The 22,294-nt window shown below is 37.2% G+C and overlaps 2 protein-coding genes across 2 annotated transcripts in view; both read right to left on the bottom strand.

The window, feature by feature from the left end:
- The window catches only part of LOC134670651 (carboxypeptidase B-like), a 150,100-nt gene extending 128,479 nt beyond the window's left edge, over nucleotides 1–21,621 (bottom strand). The window contains exons 1-6 of the mRNA XM_063528464.1: nucleotides 21,542–21,621; nucleotides 20,293–20,502; nucleotides 11,628–11,733; nucleotides 10,653–10,775; nucleotides 9,828–10,016; nucleotides 8,442–9,053 (exon numbers count right to left, since the gene is read on the bottom strand). Of these exons, the coding sequence (XP_063384534.1) occupies nucleotides 8,445–9,053; nucleotides 9,828–10,016; nucleotides 10,653–10,775; nucleotides 11,628–11,733; nucleotides 20,293–20,502; nucleotides 21,542–21,609 (1,305 nt within the window). The 5' untranslated portion in view covers nucleotides 21,610–21,621 and the 3' untranslated portion in view covers nucleotides 8,442–8,444. The remainder of the gene's footprint in view (nucleotides 1–8,441; nucleotides 9,054–9,827; nucleotides 10,017–10,652; nucleotides 10,776–11,627; nucleotides 11,734–20,292; nucleotides 20,503–21,541) is intronic.
- LOC134670834 (carboxypeptidase B-like) lies at nucleotides 1,805–7,834 on the bottom strand. The gene is made up of 5 exons (XM_063528654.1): nucleotides 7,737–7,834; nucleotides 3,963–4,175; nucleotides 3,133–3,733; nucleotides 2,517–2,834; nucleotides 1,805–2,362 (listed from the first exon to the last, which is right to left on the bottom strand). Exons 1-5 carry the CDS (start codon nucleotides 7,799–7,801, stop codon nucleotides 1,808–1,810), a joined length of 1,752 nt encoding a protein of 583 aa, XP_063384724.1. The 5' UTR covers nucleotides 7,802–7,834; the 3' UTR covers nucleotides 1,805–1,807.
- Nucleotides 21,622–22,294: the final 673 nt, after the last annotated feature.

The raw sequence follows: 22,294 nt of genomic DNA, 5'->3' as shown, positions 1-22,294 counted from the left end.
ACTGTGCCAACGTTGTTCTAAAAGAGAACTATTCGGTACAGAATGTCTGTTAAATGTTTGTTGTTTCTATTACTTAACTCTATTCGTTTTACGTGCTTGTATAGTATATCGAAATTCAATATATAGTTCATATAGTTCACTCTACAACAGTACCTAAACTGCCGTATTCGAACTTCAAGATATTCACAAGAAATGACACGTACTAGATTTTTGTAGATAACTAACGAACCTAACCTACCTGTGTGATATAAAAAAGAGGTCATTTTGCGTTCTGGACCGTTCGCGATTTAGACTAAAAGCGATATAGGCAAAATATTACACTAGTCATTTTGCGTTTTAGACCGTCCGCAACTATACCCCACAAGCAGTGGCGGATTTTCCCTAAGGCCCAGAGGGGCTACCGCGAAAACCGAAATCCGCAAATTGCGGGGATCTTTCTCTTTTACTACAATGAAGGCGTATTAAGACTGACAGAGAAAAATGCCCGCAATTTGCGAACTTCGATTTTCGCGGTTATAGCCCAGTAGGCCTGGGCCTACGGCGGCAAGATATTAGGGGCGGCAAATTGTGACAAAAAATTCGCTGATGATAACAAGAAATAACTCAAAACTTATAGTATGTGTGCTGAGAAAGGGGCGGCTACAAGGCTTGGGGCCTAGGGCGGCAAAGACTGCAAATCCGCCACTGCCCACAAGTTTCGTCAACAGTCTAGCTAGTACCTATATACTATTAATGACGTTCAAGCTAGTACCTATATATCTCTTGTCGTACACAAAAACTGCCTACAAAAAAGATAAGATTAAAAAAAAATTTAATATCTTTAATCTAGAATTCGAGGCACCTACAGTTATCCACCAAACCTCAATGTCACAAAAAATGGAACAGTTAACACTAAAATTATCGAATTCCAAAACACAATACAATTCTTCGCAAATAATTAAACTTAATAAAGCCCAATGATATCTATTTAATATTTCCATTTCTCAATAATAGAATTTCCATCTGAAGCAGTCGAGGAGACACTGCAACAAATCTTATCGAAACGTATTAAATTTTGAAAGAGGGCCGTTATTACAGAGTTTAAAATGAGATTTTCCCTTCTCCGTAAGGGATCAGTTTCCAATTTGGTGAGACATTTCTACTTCAAATCAGTTTTATTTCAATAAGCACTGAGTTGTGATTGTTACCGAAAATGTTTATGTAGCGCATTTTGACTAAGTATTAGTCTGTCCGTTTTGCTAAGATCAAGTAGGTACATGCGAAGAAATCGGGCACTAGAATAGCGGAATTTTGCGGAGGTAGCATTACACCTGTTTACAAGTTTTATTAGTAAATTATGTGAGTAAGTTATTAATTAACATAACATTTGATTTAACGAGTTAATAAATTATCTTATTACGAGTTAATTAAATGACTGACAGCGATATCTAAATTAACTTCATTTGAGTGATGCCAATTAAGTAATTTTTTTTAGGCCCTCTTTAGATATAGATTTTTAGGTATTTTTTAGGTTTAGTTTTGTAGGTAGTTTCAATGTATTAGTCTATTATTTGTCTATAGGCTCATAAGATGACTGCTTTTAGGTTTGACTAAAAATACTTCGGTCAAAGGCCCAAATTGTAATTTATTTCGGGGTGGACCCGTCTAACCTAGGATAAACCAGTAATTCCGGGAAGAGATTGCACATCGATTTTTGACTATAACAGATGTATTGGTTTTTACAGCTAAATAATTAGTTAAATATACAATCTGGTCCATCCATTGTAAAACGAAAAAGGAATGAAACTATTTGATTCTATTTTTAACTCTAGTTTATCAAATTATCAGCTGCGACAGCCACAGCACGCCAAACATCTTCGACAATGTCAACAATTTCATTTTCCGGTACAATAACTCCGTCAGATCCTCGTCTAACAATATCAATATTAAAAGCATACAGCACATCATTAATTCTAGCATAATCTGAACTCGTACCAGACGCTCTATCTCCGTAAGCTACTGATGCTATATCCAGATGATATTCATCTTGCATTGCTGCTACCATTTCCATGGCAAGCAAATGGTTTTGTCTGAACGTACCACTTGCAGCGAATTCATACTGCCAAGGATAAGAGATATAGCCTCCACCGTTCTGTAGAGAAATGTACATGCTGATCCGATCTCTGTAAGTATCTATGATACTTTGAATTAATTGGGTTTCAATTTCAGAGTTTGCTTCAGTGCCAGCATAAAGGTGGCTGCAAGCACTGGAACTAGAATCGGCTCTGGACCAGTCGATGTTGAAATTCCTGTTGATATTGACGCCAGGACAGATAAAGCCCAAATTGCTTTTCGTGCTGAGATTCTTCTCCCAAAGGCGAAGCTGTAAAATAATGCGTGTTATGAGTTTATTGACACATACAAATATGTTTAATGTGAATTTGATAGCAGACTAAAGCAAATAAAGATCAGATCTAGTCCGTCAGTGCCTAAGAAGCTTGACCTTGGAGAACATGTTATTTAAACCTACTACTTACGTCAGTATGTGTGTATTCATATCCATCAGGATTTACTACAGGTAAAACAATCCAGTCAAAATTATCTAAATATCTCGCTTGGTTACTTTCTAACACTCCTTCTACAACCTTCAAAGCAGAGGGTATAGTGATCCATTCCCTTGGGTTTATTCCTCCCTCGATAACAATAATGGGCTTGTTTTCTTCGCCACCGGTTCTAGTTAATTTTAGATATACCAAAGGTCTGTTAAGATCAGTTGAACCAAATTCTACAACTTCAATAGAAGTAGTCTGAGAATCTTCATAGGCATCTCGTATATTGTATATGTAGTTCAGTATCTGAAAACAAGGAAACTGGGTTAGAATCGTAACACCATTTAATTTTTAGTGTAATAAACTTGATATACATAAGTAAAATATATGCTACGTATATAGTTCAAATAACAAAAACAATTAGGGCATACGTAGGTATAATAATACAGTATTGAATTACCGTAACTACTGTCATTAGTGGCAATTTACGTGATACTGATACATAACGCTTATACTTATGATGACCTAACCTAACCTAACGGATTCCTAAACAAACATTGGGCTGGACAGGGCTGCAGTCCTTTAAGTGTGGTAAGATACTAACTGTGTTGTAACGATAATAATCGTCAAAGCCAAAAGTGATATCATCTTCTTCACTTTCCTCGGTTTCATCAACCTCTTCAGTTCTATCGTCTTCGTCAGTAACATTAGTTTCTTCAGTTTCATCGCCACCGTCCCCATCTTCATCAGTCACGTTAGTTTCCTCAGTTTCTTCGCCACCGTCTTCATCTTCATCAGTGACATTAGTTTCCTCAGTTTCATTGCCACCATTTTCATCTTCATCAGTGACGTTAGTTTCTTCAGTTTCATCGCCACCATCCTCGTCTTCATCGGTGATATTAGTTTCCTCAGTTTCATTGCCACTATTTTCATCTTCATCGGTAACATTAGTTTCCTCAGTTTCATTACTGCCATTTTCATCTTCATCAGTGACGTTCGTTTCCTCAGTTTCATTGTTACCATTGCCGTCTTCGTCAGTGACGTTACTTTCCTGAGTTTCATTGCCACTGTTACCGTCTTCATCAGTGACGTTATTTTCGTCAGTTCTATCGTTAGCATCTCCCTCGTCATCGAATTGGTATTCGTTATTGTAAGCGTTACTTGGTGCCTTCTTTGTGACACTTGATTCCTTGGCAGATAAGTATCTATAAATATAAAAAAAGATGTTTACCATAAGTCAATATGTATTACAACGTTCACTGCATAGTAGAAGTACTATGCGGTGACTAATTTATATTGAATTTTTTATTAGAAATAGTAAGAACTGTAAGCAGATATTAAGGAATTATGTACTGGGCGATATGCATTTTGGTGTTATTCAAATTTTCAGTACCATTTTCATTTGAAAAGAACGCGCATACTTCATTAACTTACTCGTATACATCTTCAATAGCAATTGCCTTGTCAACATGCAGCTCATCTAGCCTTTCTTCAAACCAGCTGAAGTGTGAGGGAGGCACCATGGCTAAACCTGTGACGCCATACTTGAAGTTTGGCTTTATCCAGTAGTCTATTATATCTGCTTTTAACAGGTGTAAATTTTCCTGCTGCTGTTGTGACGTGAGTTTTACATTGTAAACTTTGTACCTGCAAATAAATAATAATAATTTACTTTATTTATCAAAATTACTAAGATCCATTGGTTACATGGTGAGTTAAAATGTATTGTCAATATTTAAAATAATTAATTAATTAAAATAAATTCCAAACAAAATTAGCTACCCACAATCATTAATTTTATTCGACGAGATTCGTCAATTAGTTTGTGCATGAGAGAATCAGGCTTTCCTACAAACATTTTCATTTTACTCACTATCTATTAGCGCACGATGGCGTGAAACCCATCTGAGGGGTGCCCCTTAAACCTAACCTAACATTAATTGTTATAATATGAATTCGCATAACAGATTTGGCATAACATAATTTGGCATAACATTAAACAGGCATAATAATAAAAATGCATAACCCTTATTGCGCATAATAATGAATCCGCATAATTGAAATATGCATAACATGATTAACTTTAACTGTCATAAAATGAATGCGCATAATTTTATAAAGCGAACGAATGAGATGTATCTGAGCAACCAACTTTGTTAGGTTAGTACTATACACCGGTCAAATCTTACAATAAAAAAACAATGCGTGATGTAGTTCTGTATTTTTTGTATATTGTTTATAGTCCTTAGAGGAATGTGAGACTATGTTTTGCAAGCAAAAAAAAGTTGTGCTCTCTGCGTAATTTGCGAAAAACTGCAAAAATTTCGGACTTTTTTCAGATTTTACAGTTTCATCATAAAACTATGGGTTTTTGGTCAAAACTTGCTATGTAATGTTGAAAGAATATTAAATTTGGAACAATTTAAGCCCACTAACAGCGCCGCATGTCAAATAGTTCTTGAGATATGGGGCTTTAAAAAAAGGGTATTTTTTCCTTGGAATGAAATTACAAGTTTTTCCTATATTTTAAGACAAATATCGGCACAACCGCTCATGCTATGATATATATGGCAATGAAAGTTATAGCAAATTTAATTACCTTTCATTTAAGTGCTAGAAAAAGTCAGTAAGTCTTACAGTACTGAAGTTATCGTAAAAAAATGAAATTGCTATAATGGGGAAGGCAACTAATGTATTGTTTTAGGCATTATCAAAATCCCTTCAAAAGGCAGTACCATTGTCGAGAACGCAATCTACGATTATCTTTTACCGGTTTTCCCCGATAGCAGTAGAGCGACGTCGGAGATCAAACATTTTTAAAATGCACTCACGCCACTCACCTCTTAAGCACTTCTTTCATTCATTAATGAAATCAAGACACAATCTGTAGTTTGGCTTGTTTCTCGGCTCTACTTTTTGGTTGTAGCCGTAGATTTCATGATGCCAATTCTGATTTTACAATTTGTTATGGTTTTGAACTTGTTTTAATACGACCGACCTTGACAATAGTTCACGGTAATCGGCGTGGTGTTGGTGAAACACACTGAAATTACTGGAAGTCATGTCATTAGTATCTAGCTTGCGCTCGCTTATTGGTGCTCTTGAGTGTACTCTGAGTCGTGGTAATGGTAATACAAGATCACGATAAAATCCTAACCATAACAAATTGATACATCAGAATCAGTTACCATTACCCACTCTAGGTATACGTTTGTGTTATAATCCACGGGTTTTAACTGGCAATATCCTGTTACTACTAGTCTTTACTAGATAGGTGTATAAACTGACAAACCAAATCATTTATAGAAAAAGAACTGAACGAAACACGTAGGTAAGTATAGATAAGTGTGTGTTAACATGATGTGCCAAGCCGGGCGGATTGCATACATTTGTTTCATATCGGTAAGCTTACATACCGGTTTCTTTAGCCCTTGACTCGTATAAGCGATATTAATAATGAACTACAGCATCATGTTGAGTAACTGGCGTGATTGGCGTTGGGCGAGATTTTATAAGATAATTAAAGAGAATATTAATTAAGTTAAGATTAAAAAACCCGTTTTGAACACCCTAAATCCGATAAATTTCCGAATATTTTTAGTTAAATGCCTATATCTACAATCAGAAAAAAGTTTCACTTGTATCGTGGTTTCATAAAACCACACAATTACTTGTTTTCTATTGATAAATTGACCCATTTACTTTCCAATTATTTTTATTTTTTTACTATAAATACATTTATTTTATACAGTAAATACTACTAGTGAAAGAGGTATTGCTAGTTACAACCCATGGATTGACAACTCTCTGAGCAGTAGCACCACATTCATTTCAGCCTTAACAACCATTGGAAATGAATTTGTAATTTATTGTGTAAATTCGGTAAACCATTGAAGAAGTTTTGATATACTGGTTACATGACAAGACTGAGTCACATACATGCCCTATAACTAAACGTTTACCTAGAGTGGGTAATGGTAGCTGATTCTGATGAATCATTATGTTACGGTTAGGATATTATCGTGATCTTGTATTACCACGACTCAGAGTTCACTCAAGAGCACCAATAAGCGAGCGCGAGCTAGATACTAGTGACATGGCTTTCAGTGTGTTTATCCAACACCACGCCAATTGCCGTGAACTATAATTATTACCGTCAAGGTCGGTCGTATGAAAACAAGTTCAAAATCATAACAAATTGTTAAATCGGAATCGGCATCGTGGGATCTATGGCTACAAGAAAAAAATGGAGCCGAGAAACAAGCCAAACTACAGATGGTGTCTTGATTTCATTACTGAATTGAAGTGCTTAAGAGAGGGGTGCACTTTAAAAATGGTTGATCTCCGACGTCGCTCTACTGCTATCGGGGAAAACCGGTAAAAGATAATCGTATATTGCGTTCTCGACGATGGTACTGCCTTTTGAAGGGATTTTGACAATGCCTTAAACAATACATGAGTTGCCTTCCCCATTATAGCAATTTCATTTTTTTACGATAACTTCAGTACTGTAAGACTTACTGACTTTTTCTAGCACTTAAATGAAAGGTAATTAAATTTGCTATAACTTTATTTATTGCAATATATATCATAGCATGAGCGGTTGTGCCGATATTTGTCTTAAAATATAGGAAAAACTTGTAATTTCATTCCAAGGAAAAAAATACCCTTTTTTTAAAGCCCCATATTTCAAGAACTATTTGACATACGGCGCTGTTTATGGGCTTAAATTGTTCCAAATTTAATATACTTTCAATATTACATAGCAAGTTTTGACCAAAAACCCATAGTTTTACAATAAATCTGTAAATTCTGAAAAAAGTCTGAAATTTTTGCAGTTTTTCGCAAATTACACAGAGAGCACAACTTTTTTTTGCTTGCAAAACATAGTCATACATTCCTCCAAGGACTACAAACAATATACAAAAAATACAGAACTACATCACGCATTGTTTTTTTAGGAGATTTTTTTGTAAGATTTGACCGGTCTACTAGTATAGGTGTGCCCTCAAGTCAACGTGTTCATAACATGCAGTTTGAAAACTTGGCCTTCCTTCCTAATATGAGAATACCTACGAACCAACATAGTTTATTTTGATAAATTGTTTCATTCATATTACGACACACTTTTCGTAATCAAACTTAAAGTATAAGTAAAATTTTGACAATGCAGCCAATCTCACAGAAAATGTAAGCTGTCTTACTTACCCCATGTACAATTCATTTTTAGCAACCACGAGAGGCACCAAACTTATCAAAAATAAAAATAACATTTTACAAAAACGATAACACGGCAGCAATAACGGTAATAAAGAATTATTGATAACATTTAAATACTTTATAATATTTCGAGATAAACAATCAATTTTTATGATAAACATGATAGTAGTGATTGATAGAGTGTCTTGGAAACTTATTTCTAATTAATAAGGTGATTATTTGTCAACAACATTACTAACAAATACCACCAATAAATGGATCACTAATGACAGTAATGACTTAAAAGTTAGCAAAGGTAAATTTATATTTAGGTAACTCTTTGTAAAGATAAGATATCAAAAACGTCAATAAAATTATAACATGACTATTTAGTAGTTCTGATTTTTAAAACATGTTATAAATTTGATTTAGTTCTCGGTGCGACCCGTACTCGTAATATATTGCGAGATAACTTCCAGAAATATAAATAAAATTGATAAAATATCAATTTACTTAAATCCGAATATCCTTTCTAAAAGCAATTGGTGGTGATATGTTTTATTATTTAAAATATAACTAATGTTATATTGTTCTCGTATAGGTTAGGATTAATTTTTATGTTTGATGATAAGCAGTTCATTAAAATAATTCAATCTGGAGAAATAAATTAAATAAAACAACAGTTTTGCATATTAAACGCCATCAACAACAAACAATTTATTTGGCATCAAGCTTTGCTCTGTAGCTCGCCACTGCGCTTCTAGCTCCTGCCTTAATACCTTCCCAGGTCTCAAATCCAGCCTGCTCAATAAAATCAGGATCCACAAAGAATCCCGCACCAGTTCCAAAGCCAAATCTGTGACCAGGCAGTTCAAACGTATACGCCAACGGTACTCCTGAAACCTTCGCATAGTCCATAGCAGACCCTGATGCTTCGTACAACACCAAAGCGACGTTACCGACGATATAGTTGCTGTTCCAACTCATTTTGACAGCGTCTATCTCTTGAGCCATGCGGACGGCGACAACATGAAGATTCAGACCATTGGCTGGAAGAACACCATTTCCGTAGCCATATAAGATCATGCTGCCAAAACTGTGGATGTCGAGAAACAATTCCAATCGGTCTTTATGCTCGTCGACGATGTTCCTGATGATAGCTGTTTCTGGCTCTGAGAAGGGAGCTCTCCCGTGGAAGGTGTCCATGCAGACGATGTTGCTGGAAGCTTCGGACCAGAAAGCGTCGAAGTTGCGGTTGAGATCGACTCCGGCGCACAAGTCCCCGATCATGTAGCCCAGGGCACGGTTCTTTCTCCATAAACGTTGCTGAAATTAGATTTTTAATTAAATGTAGATTATGATGATAATGATGTCGATGTAAAGTAATTGGCTATTCGCTAATAGATTAATTTTATTTCTCTTATTTATGAATAGAAATAAAATTTCAAATAAGTAGATACTGTTTATCAATCAAACTGGATGGGGGAGCAGTCATTATAAAGGCGTCTTTTCCGTATTCTGCTAATGGCATTCGGATCATTCCAAAAGCTAATGATAATGCAGCCTAATTTCTATCTGTTACTTTTATCACCTAAAACCGGCCCGACGCAGTTTCGGGCACCGAAAAGACACAACTTAGAGCTCTGTTTAGACAGTTTAAACGCCTCACTACGTATCTCTAAAAAAACTACCTATTTTGTTATTTATATTGTCAAAGTTGAAACGTTTTAATTCACTGTTATTTACCTATGTCTCTTGTACTAATATCATATTTATTTTTTAAGCACAATAAGCACCTAACTTACACTACATTGACCTAATAACACGAAATACCTAAGATACAAGTATAAGTTACTTAGTTTAGGTATTGATGTTAAATAATGTTAGAGCCAGTTACAATTTTTGCTTACAAGATCTTTTATTTTATGTTTACTTTTCTAAAACACTGTGATTGTACATTTATAATATTTAAGTAACTATTTAAGCGTATTATGATTGTTTTAATTTTTGGATATTTTTCAATGAAATAAATTTTATCTTTATCTTTATATTAAAACCTGAATTAGTCATGTCTCAACTACAATCAAAGAGATATCTTACATCAGTATGCGTGAACTCGAACCCGTCAGGGTTGGCAATAGGCAGGATGATCCAGTCGATGTTCTGAACTAGGTCTTGCTCAGTAACGTCAATGACGAGCTTCTGTATCGCATACAGAGTGGCTGACTGCGTGATCCATTCACGGGCGTGTAGCAAAGACTCCATGTACACTACTGGTTTGCTGGTATCCTGGGGAAAAGGAGTTAAATAAACAAAATTAGAATTGTGCAAATGCCTCCTTACGTTAACGCCAACACTTTGAACGCAAAGGCACATAATAAAATAATAGTACTAGGTACAGAAGGTTCACTCTCTAACAAAACGAATCTATTACGACAGATATGACCGTAAGGTGGCGCAAGCTCGAGCAGGCGTCCGTACCGTAATAGCAGTGCGCGACAACTATTATGGCTAGACACCAAAATTGGTGTGGGCGGCATATACTTGTAGCGACGCGACGAAATTGTGGAATGAGCCACGCTTGGCAAAGGCGAATTTTGGATTGGGCTTTATTGTAAGAATTAAATTGTATGCTACTGTTTTAGTGCCTTGTCCATGAATATGTCGTTGTAATGATACTGCCAAACAATAAATCTGTTTGCGTCTTTTAGTACTACCTACATGACAACTTATTGATTATTATTTATTATAGCTGATCAAACATCCCGGTAACGATACTTAATTATACTTATTTGATACTTTATGTAGGTATTATATACGACCGTTTCATAGCCACCTGCATGACGCATTACGCTAGCAGCATCTATCTCGGTATATCCAACTAGAAAAGATATTTTAGAAGTAGTACTAAACTGACCTACCGACCTGGAAGTTAGTGGTAGATATCTTTAAATACTTGATGTCTCTGCCTTCGAAACTTTTGCCGGCGTTTACCAAAGTAACAACGTTTGGGTATGCTCTAGCCAATTCTTCCAAATATGCGTCAATCTGAAAATTTATAGTTATTTGTTTTACAAGGGGGCAAAGTTGTTGTTTAACCGCTCGTGCTAATATTGAAAACCGAGCATGCGAAAGATTCCAAAATTAAAATGCGAAAGATTAAAAAAATGGAATCTTGCGCGTTGCGAGGGTTTCAAAGCACGAGGGTTAAACAAAATTTGCCCCCGAGTGAAACACAAAATTTTTCACCACACCAACCCGAAGCAAATAATAAATGTAAAAAATCAAACAAAATCAAACCAAATCAAATCCAAATGAATGTTATTAAATATTTATCATCCAAAATCATCATTTAAAAGTCAATTCTACCAGCAAACATAAGAAAACAACTCAAAATTTGCATTTGATTACTTTGCCTCACATGTGGATAAAATGCAACTTTGCTATTCGTTTTTGAAGTGCAAAGTAATTCTTTCCGAGCTGGTGCTGTGAAAAGGTTATTAATTGATAGGTATTTAACTAAGCCCATAAATAATCTCTATAGTCTCCGAAGTCTCCGTCCGTGAATTTGCGTAGAAGACGTTAAAAGCCATATTGTTTTACTCCAAATTGAGTTGAATTTCTTTTATATAAAAAATCCTTTTTTAGTACCTACGCTACAACATGTTCCAAATTAAAAGCTCCAGTTTTTCAAAATTTCAACTGGCTGTTCAGTTTTGTCTATGACTATCTTTTTGACTACTTGTTTTAAAGGTATGAATAAAATACCCACACAAATTGTATAATTCGATTGAAAATAATAGTAGATTTTGTATGATACAATTTGTGTGGGTAGTTATTATTAAAGTTTTGTCCCTATTCACCCCAGCCATCCTTATTCACCCCGGTTGACGGTATTACCTCTTCATATCTGTAGACATTATTCAAAGGCAAAGCCGATGCTTTAGTAGAAGTGCGGTTCTTGCTTGACGCATTTCCGAATAATTTGTCTTCCAAATCCAATAAACTGAAATATGTATACAAAAAATATTATTAAAACAATGTAGGCTCAATGTCAGGTGACAATCAAAACTCGTTAATGACCACCAAAAGTTCATAGCCATAGTGAACCGTATTAGTAGCAAAATAAGGTCGATTTTTGTTTAATTATTTTTTAGTAATTAGTGAGTTTTGGTTGTCACCTGTCGATATTATCTTATCTTTGTTACAAAAATATTAACTAGGTAATTTATCCTAATATCAGTAAGTAGTAGACAAAGCAGAGCAAATTGAACAATATTACGGTGTGCTTTGAATACTCTATCCTCCGTAGTTCCAGAGGCCCTTAGAAAGGCTTTATTTCTAAGTTTAATTTAAACTTTAATTAAATAAGACAAGGCTCCAAATTCAAAAACAAAACTTAAACTTCTGGGACTAAGATGCTATGCCAAAAAAAAACTCTCTTTGACTTAAGAAAATGACAGCGGGGGACGGATATTGTCAAAATCGAACTAGAGTTAGACCAAGAAAAGTCTGCAACGATTTTATAGCACACGCAGTGCAAGTGTTATTTTAAACGTCAAACTTCCATGAAATTATGACGTTGTTCATTTTGGTAATTATTTATTTATTTAAAACACCGAGTAAAAGTTAACACAGTCTTTAATCGACGCCATGTCTAGTTCTAGTCTGTGTTGCCACAGATCCTATAATCTAGCGTAAGGATGTTCATTTAGATCCATAAACATCCCCCCTCTTTTATTAATATAAAACAAATAACAATTTTAAAGTTTAATCCTATAATTAACTTACAGATCTAATCTCTCAGGCACCTTGACTATCCTGCCACTTCTGGTTTTTAATGCTTGAGGAGCATTTATAACAGGAACATTACCAGAAGCAGAAGAGCCAGCCAAATTAGCGTTATTTAACAAATCTTCATCATTATTAGGAGTATCACTCAAAGTTTCGACATTAGGGGAAGTGCCTGTTGTTACATTGTTATTATGTATATTCCTATCACTACTACAACTAACAGCTGGTGCAAGGGTACCTGTTGTAATACCGAAATCATCAACCATATTCCCGTAATTTCTAATTTTAGGCTTATCATTAACATATTTTCTATTTCTACGAAAGAGTCTGCCACTATCATCTGCCAACAAATATGAGCGGGGCTCATCACAACGCTTAAGGACCCTGCCTGGAACCCATGGAGAATCAATACTTTTTTTAAACATCACATTTTGGTTAGGGTTAAGGTTTGACAGAGACTTAGCATTCTTATTATAATATTGTTTTACAGAGTCATGATATTGCTCATATTTTTGTTTATCAATTGTTACTACTTTAGGTTTAAGACAGTTCAGAGATACAGGTATAAGTGAGTTTAAATTTCTTGAGTACATTAACTGAGCAGGTGAGGGCTGATATGGCTTTTCTGTATTTCTATAATTTAACAGACCAAGGTAAGGGTCTGAGCCATCTTCCTTACATTTTTTTAAAATAGATTTAAATATTTTAACTCCACTTTCACTCATTCCGTTTGATTGTGAGTGCTTGGGACTTGTCTCAATGTGCGTAAATTTATAATCTAAAGCAAATTGCTTAAATTTATCAGATGTAAATTGAGTTCCACAATCTGTTACAATGTATGATGGGATACCATGCCTTGCAAATATTGATTTACAATGAGTAATTACACAATCACTAGTCAATTTATCTAATTTACACACCTCAATGAATTTAGAGTAATAATCTATCATTACTAAGTAATTATTTTCATTAAATTGACAAATGTCCATACCTATTTTATACCATGGTAAAAACTCAATGTTATGGTTCATCAAGGGTTCTTTCTGATTGTTAGGCATAAACTTTGCACATGGTATACAGCTGGTTACATAACAGTCTAAGTCTTTGTTAATATCTGGCCAAAAAACACAAGAACGTGCCCTAGTTTTACACGTACTTAAACCTACATGTCCTTCATGTATTTTTTGCATCATGTATTGCTGTAATGTGCTCGGAATAACTACAAGATTGCTTTTTAAGATTATACCATCTAAAATCGCTAGTTCATCCCGAAAGGTCCAGTACTGTTTTACATTTGCATTTAGATCATGACAATTTTTTGGCCATCCATTCTCAATAAACGATTTTACAATACATAACACACTATCATTTTTTGTTTCCTCTTGTATTTTCTTTAGCCAGACATTTGAGATTGGCAAACTTTCTCGAAGTAATTTTACATGCATTACAATATTGTTATTAAGTTCCTGGAATTTACTCTCAGTTTCTTTTTTATTACAACTTCGAGAAAGTGTGTCAGCAATATACATTTCACGACCGGGTTTGTATTTTACATCCAAATTATAACCTTGAACTGCTAGCATCATACGCTGTAACCTGGCAGGAACTTTGTACAAAGGTTTCTTAAAGAGTGATTCAAGAGGTTTGTGGTCAGTTTCAACAAACACTTTACGGCCATATACATACTGATGCATTTTAACACACCCATAGACCACAGCTAACATCTCCTTTTCCAGTTGACAGTAATTTTGTTCTGTTGAAGTTAGACTACGAGACCCAAATGCAACAGGTTTTTCATTTTGCAAAATGACAGCTCCAAGGGCTGTAGACGAGCTGTCAACTGACAAAGTAATGTTTTGGTTTGTATTAAAGTAGGTTAAACATGGACTGTTACATATAGCATGTTTCAACTTATTAAAAGAATCTTCTTGGTTGCTTTCCCAACGGAACACATTGCCCTCTTTCATTAGTTCCCTTAGAGGTTGATTAATGTCAGAGTACCTGGGTATGAATCTTGATAGGTAATTACACATACCGAGAAACCTTTCAAGATCTTTCTTGCATTTTGGAGTTTCCATTCTCATAACTGCCTCCACTTTAGATGGGTCTGGGATCACACCTTGCGGTGTAAATTTATGCCCTATATACAACAGTTCTTCAACAAAAAACTTGCATTTACTTTCATTGAATTTGATACCATTATCTGATGCTATTTTAAGAACTTTATTTAATCTCTCATTTAATTCTTTAATATCAGAAGCCCATACACAAATATCATCTATGTATGTACTAACTCCCTCTATATTTTCAAACATTTGGGCAATTGTTCTACCAAACTCCTCAGGCGCAGCAGAAATTCCAAATGGCATTCTTAAATATTTGTACCGGCCAAATGGAGTTTGGAATGTGCATAAATCTGAACTCGCCTCATCCAATTTTTGCATCCAAAAACCATTTGATGCATCTAACACCGCAAATACTTTAGCACCTTGCATTTTGCTTTTAATTTCATCCAATGTATGCAATTGAAACTTAGGCTGAATAATAAATTTATTTAATGCCCTTGGATCGAGGCAAATGCGCAGTTTATTATTTGGTTTTCTGACTACGACTAAGCTATTGACCCATTTAGTTGGCTTGGTTACCTTCTGTATTACTCCCATCTGCTCCATTCTTCCCAGTTCTTCTTTTAGTTCAGACAGTAATGAGAATGGAACTCGTCGTGCAGCCTGCACCACAGGCACTGCATCCTCACAAAGTTTCAGTTCTACTGTGTCGGGAAGGCATCCAAGACCACCATCAAACAGCTCACTGAAATTATGTTTTAAGTTTTTTATTAGATTAGGAATTTTATTATCAATTTCAATACTATGAACATTGACTAGTTGCTTATTAACCATGATGAAACCATATTTTAAGCATGTTTTACAGCCTAACAAAGTAGGGACGTCACCCTCAAGAATTACAAATTCCACCATGTAAGTGTTTTTGTTAGGATGCCTTATCATTAATTTACACTCACCATGAACACTCACACGTTTCTTGTCCAACTGTACTATTTTCTTTTTTGCTCATTTTAATTAGATCTTTGGGAATTGATAACTTTTTACATACCTCTGTACCCATAATGTTGCATCCCGCACCTGTGTCCAACTTCATAAGAGTTGGTTGTCCATTAACAAAAAACGTTTGGGTAATTTCATCTCCTGATAAATCTATTTCGATGTCAGCCACTCCAATGAAGAAGTGGTCGCTCATGTCCTCAACCTCTTCTACTTGATCCGACTCCTCTTGTACAATATGCACTTTCTTTTTCATGCACATAGTTGTGAAGTGATTGACTTTGTTACAATTATAGCATGTCTTCCCATAAGCAGGACACTTGTTGATACCGTGAGATTTACCGCAGTTTCTACAATTTTTTATTGTTTTTAAAGAATTTTGATTGTTGGTAGGCTTACGAACAAACAGAACCTCCGCCTCCGGTTCCTTATTTAAATTTTGTTGTTGTACATGTAACCTCGAAGCTTCAGCATTTTTCAGGTACTTAGTCACGTATTCCAATGTCAGTTTGGTGTCCTCTTCCGAAATTAATTTTGTTTTTAGCATGTCATATTGCCTGTCAAGCCCGGAAATGATTTTACTCGGAATCAGTTTATCTTCCAAGTCGCCCAGCTCACCAGAGATGGGCATTTCGTAATTGATTCCTGATTCCACGATTACTCGAAATTACTTTGTAATCTGATTACCGATTCCCAGATTACTTTGTAATCTATAATACCGAATTACTAAGTACAATTCCATTTGAGGAATCAGGAATCAGTTTTTCTAATATTACAATTCCTAGTAATTGGAATCATTGTCGATTCCTCATTACAGGAATGCATTACTTGATTCCTTTCAGATTACATTTTGTACTTCTACTATCAAAAGTACATTTCGATAGTAGATATGTATAGATGTTGTGAATGTTGGCTTACTAGATATAGATGCACCTTATTTGAATCAGGTGAGCAGATTTCGAAAATGATGACAGTTTTGGAATCCAACATGTCTGCCGTGCACTTTGACATAAAAGTCGTCATGGGTGTCGTTTTATAGGTTTCAGGGAGTGCAGAATGCGAAAATGATGACAGTTTTGGAATCCGACATGTCTGCCGTGCACTTTGACATAAAAGTCGTCACGGGTGTCGTTTTATAGGTTTCAGGGAGTGCATAATGCGAAAATGATGACAGTTTTGGAATCCGACATGTCTGCCGTGCACTTTGACATAAAAGTCGTCATGGGTGTCGTTTTATAGGTTTCAGGGAGTGCCGGTTTCGAAAATGATGACAGTTTTGGAATCCGACATGTCTGCCGTGCACTTTGACATAAAAGTCGTCATGGGTGTCGTTTTATAGGTTTCAGGGAGTGCAGAATGCGAAAATGATGACAGTTTTGGAATCCGACATGTCTGCCGTGCACTTTGACATAAAAGTCGTCACGGGTGTCGTTTTATAGGTTTCAGGGAGTGCCAGTTTCGAAAATAATGACAATTTTGGAATCCGACATGTCTGCCGTGCACTTTGACATAAAAGTCGTCATGGGTGTCGTTTTATAGGTTTCAGGGAGTGCAGAATGCGAAAATGATGACAGTTTTGGAATCCGACATGTCTGCCGTGCACTTTGACATAAAAGTCGTCACGGGTGTCGTTTTATAGGTTTCAGGGAGTGCATAATGCGAAAATGATGACAGTTTTGGAATCCGACATGTCTGCCGTGCACTTTGACATAAAAGTCGTCATGGGTGTCGTTTTATAGGTTTCAGGGAGTGCCGGTTTCGAAAATGATGACAGTTTTGGAATCCGACATGTCTGCCGTGCACTTTGACATAAAAGTCGTCATGGGTGTCGTTTTATAGGTTTCAGGGAGTGCATAATGCGAAAATGATGACAGTTTTGGAATCCGACATGTCTGCCGTGCACTTTGACATAAAAGTCGTCATGGGTGTCGTTTTATAGGTTTCAGGGAGTGCCGGTTTCGAAAATGATGACAGTTTTGGAATCCGACATGTCTGCCGTGCACCTTGACATAAAAGTCGTCATGGGTGTCGTTTTATAGGTTTCAGGGAGTGCCGGTTTCGAAAATAATGACAATTTTGGAATCCGACATGTCTGCCGTGCACTTTGACATAAAAGTCGTCATGGGTGTCGTTTTATAGGTTTCAGGGAGTGCCGGTTTCGAAAATAATGACAATTTTGGAATCCGACATGTCTGCCGTGCACTTTGACATAAAAGTCGTCATGGGTGTCGTTTAGGTTTCAGGGAGTGCAGAATGCGAAAATGATGACAGTTTTGGAATCCGACATGTCTGCCGTGCACTTTGACATAAAAGTCGTCACGGGTGTCGTTTTATAGGTTTCAGGGAGTGCAGAATTCGAAAATGATGACAGTTTTGGAATCCGACATGTCTGCCGTACACTTTGACATAAAAGTTGTCATGGGTGTCGTTTCATAGGTATCAGGGAGTTCCGGTTTCGAAAATAATGACAGAAACCTATAAAACGACACCCATGACGACTTTTATGTCAAAGTGCACGGCAAACATGTCGGATTCCAAAACTGTCATCATTTTCGCATTATGCACTCCCTGAAACCTATAAAACGACACCCGTGACGACTTTTATGTCAAAGTGCACGGCAGACATGTCGGATTCCAAAACTGTCATCATTTTCGCATTCTGCACTCCCTGAAACCTATAAAACGACACCCATGACGACTTTTATGTCAAAGTGCACGGCAGACATGTCGGATTCCAAAATTGTCATTATTTTCGAAACCGGCACTCCCTGAAACCTATAAAACGACACCCATGACGACTTTTATGTCAAAGTGCACGGCAGACATGTCGGATTCCAAAACTCATTATTTTTGAAACCGGCACTCCCTGAAACCTATAAAACGACACCCATGACGACTTTTATGTCAAAGTGCACGGCAGACATGCCGGATTCCAAAACTGTCATCATTTTCGAAAGTGGCACTCCCTGAAACCTATAAAACGACACCCATGACGACTTTTATGTCAAAGTGCACGGCAGACATGTCGGATTCCAAAACTGTCATCATTTTCGAAACCGGCACTCCCTGAAACCTATAAAACGACACCCATGATGACTTTTATGTCAAAGTGCACGGCAGACATGTCGGATTCCAAAACTGTCATCATTTTCGAAACCGACACTCCCTGAAACCTATAAAACGATACCCATGACGACTTTTATGTCAAAGTGCACGGCAGACATGTCGGATTCCAAAACTGTCATTATTTTCGAAACCGGCACTCCCTGAAACCTATAAAACGACACCCATGACGACTTTTATGTCAAAGTGCACGGCAGACATGTCGAATTCCAAAACTGTCATTATTTTCGAAACCGGCACTCCCTGAAACCTATAAAACGACACCCATGACGACTTTTATGTCATAGTGCACGGCAGACATGTCGGATTCCAAAGCTGTCATCATTTTCGCATTCTGCACTCCCTGAAACCTATAAAACGATACCCATGACGACTTTTATGTCAAAGTGCACGGCAGACATGTCGGATTCCAAAACTGTCATCATTTTCGAAATTTGCGCCCCCGAAAACTTATATGATACAGTTTCACACAAAAAGTGTATTTATGGCTGGGAGAAGAACGATCAAAAGTATTTTGACACCGAGTAATGTAATTTAGTCTGAACAATATTACGTAATCAGATTACTGGAGTAATTGATTACGAAGGAATCAGGATTACACTTGTACTTAGATATATTCAATTCCAAAGGAATCAAGTACGCAAGTAATCAGCGGATTTGATTCCAGTAATTTCGATTACCAAAGGAATCGATTACTAAGGAATCATGATTACTGTAATGTAATGTGTAATTTAATTCCAAAAGGAATTGATTACGCCCAACTCTGCAGCTCACATTGTTTTCCAAGATTAATTACTTTTGTAAAATAGTCTTCCAACCTCTCCCCGCCATTTTGTTTTATAGCAAAGAATTCATGACGCAAAATTGTCAAATTTTTTCTTGGACAGAAATGGTTTTTGAATTTCTCAAGTACTTGGTCAAACGTATCACTTTCTTCTATTGAAAACGTGTTGTAGATCTCGATTCCTTTTGTTCCTATTAAATTTAGCAGTATTGCAATTTTTCTTTTTTCCTTGGCCTTGTCTAATTCGTTAGCTTCCATATGAATTTTTAGCCTCTGGCTCCATATTTTGAAATTTTCAGCCAGATTTCCTTCATAGTTCATGGGCGGCACTACGCCTGACCCCACGCCTGACACCATGTTCATTTTGGTAATTATTTATTTATTTAAAACACCGAGTAAAAGTTAACACAGTCTTTAATCGACGCCATGTCTAGTTCTAGTCTGTGTTGCCACAGATCCTATAATCTAGCGTAAGGATGTTCATTTAGATCCATAAACAGACGTATTAAATAACATCACTTAATCTGCGTATGCTATCAAAATCGCTGCGGACTTTTCTTGGTCTAACTCTAGATGACTGCTTAAAGAAAGTACAATCAGCGATTTCTTGAAGCAATTTGTTCTTATGGGGCCCACTGATTAACAGTGCGCCGGACGGTATCGGCCTGTCAGTTAGAACAAAATTTTGACAGTTCCGAACAACTGACAGGCCGATACCGTCCGACGGACTGTTAAACAGTGGGCCCCTTTAGAGGGGTGCGTAGGTAAGTATTTTATTAAAATATAGTTTGAAATAACTTACGCCTTCACATTTTCCACTTCCAGCTCAGCCTGTATCCCCTCACTTGCCATCAGATCCTGGAACATTTTGCTCCTGGCTCCTGACACCATGACCACACCTGGATGGTCCAGGGTGGCTTCCGACCATATGTCCAGCCCGAAGTCCTCCTCCAGGTCTTTAAGCAGCAGGACATGGTCATGATCTTTTACGGTGACTTTGAAAATTTGATGGCTGTAAACAAGACAACATTATGTATTTATGATGTTGTTGCTGGCCTATGGCACCGCAGTGGTGCAAAGGGTCTTCACAAGCTCGCGCCACGCCTTCCTATCTTCAGCGACCCTTCTGGCCTCGCTCCAGCTCAACTCGACCGCTCGTACATAGCTTATTTGTGACGGATCTTTGCTAAGAGTGTACAGGGCGGCCAAGGCCACGGCTTCCGTCCGGCCACTCCAAGGGACGCATTTATGCGTTAGAGACAGCAAGTGATATTGCTATCTCATTCTACCGCATGGCTGCGTCCCTTGGAGTGGCCGGCGTTGGCCCATCGTTTCCCCTCTATTTATGATGTGTCGATGAAGAATGCGTTAATGATCACCATTCCTTTTTTCAAGGTAAAGGGGTTGGCAACTGTCAAAGGTTTGCATAGATGACGTCATCCTAGCTTGCCCATTTTTCTATGAGACTTGGCTTAAAGGACTGGCGTCCAGGGCATAAAATTCCATTAAAAAACATTGAAACTATAGGGATTGACAGGGCAAGCTATGCTGGCGCCATCTGCTAAATACTTCGACGGCCAACCTCATTGACAGTGACAGCGCCCGCGTTAAAGTGACATTCCATTTCCAACTGCAGCTGCAATACTGTTCATTTTCTATGGAAAGTGACAATGACAGCGACGCGTTTCCATAGTAAAATGAACAGTATTGCAGCTGCAGTTGGAAATGGAATGTCACTCTTAACGCACCAGCAGTAATGCGGCTGCAGTTGTTATCCGAATGACACCTTTGAAGCAAATGAGATTGATATTTGTCGTGACAGTGACGCCCCCAGCTTTGGGACGTATATCTATACCTATCAGTGGCGACGCGTCCATAAAAGCCGATTCCCACCGGCTTGCCTGTTTTTCGACGTTTGAGCAAAGTTGTAAAGGAAATATGTAAGCCACATTAGCCCCGGCTTGCCTATGGATATGTTTGACGCGCCGCCACTGATACCTATCTATACATTTGATGATAATGTTACTTAATTTTGCTGAAATTAAACTCACCCATCGTAAATCTCATGTTTAGCATAAGCTAAACTAAAAAATAAAAACAAAGCCACAGCCCGAAACATGACTCTAGCCGGTCAGAAACGTCGCCACAGTGACAATAATTAATTACGCTGATTGATTTGCTAAATGATTAATTTAATCTATAGATACGGTAAGTATCTGAATGAATCAACTTTTTCTTGTCACTCGTCGCCATTGGTTACGATCTCCTGACCCATATAACAGAACCCCCGTTTGTACCATTTGGAGTTGAAACTCTAGGTCCATGGGGTCCCAGCGCGCATAAGTTGTTCGCAGAAATCGCAAAGCGTCTGGTTGACGTAACTGGTGACCGAAGAGCTGGCAGCTACCTCGCACAACGTATCAGCATTGCGATACAGCGAGGAAATGCCGCCAGCAAGCCAGCATCCTTGGTACAATGCCTCAAGGGCCTATTTTAGATTTAAGCCAGTTATTAATTTCTTTAAGTAATACCACTGTGTATATCTTGTTTGTAATTAAATTATTTGTGACGTCCCACGGTAAAGGTACCTTATGGCGGTTGGCGCTTACGCTATTATAACGTCGTTCCAATATTATTGCGGCGCTATGCGACGTAAGTGGCAGTCGCCATAAGGTACCTTTTGTCGTGAAACGTCACATTTATGCGTTGTAAAAACCCCCGTTTTATGTGAGTTAATTTAGTCGGACTCTGTGTACGATGATGCAGATGACTCCCCCTGTCTATTATTGCATCTATCGAGGATT

This window comes from Cydia fagiglandana, chromosome 14 (assembly GCF_963556715.1).
Source record: "Cydia fagiglandana chromosome 14, ilCydFagi1.1, whole genome shotgun sequence".
NCBI classification, from domain to species: domain Eukaryota; kingdom Metazoa; phylum Arthropoda; class Insecta; order Lepidoptera; family Tortricidae; genus Cydia; species Cydia fagiglandana.
The sequence above is the reverse complement of the archived record's forward strand: the minus strand, read 5'-3'. Positions and strand labels throughout refer to the sequence as shown.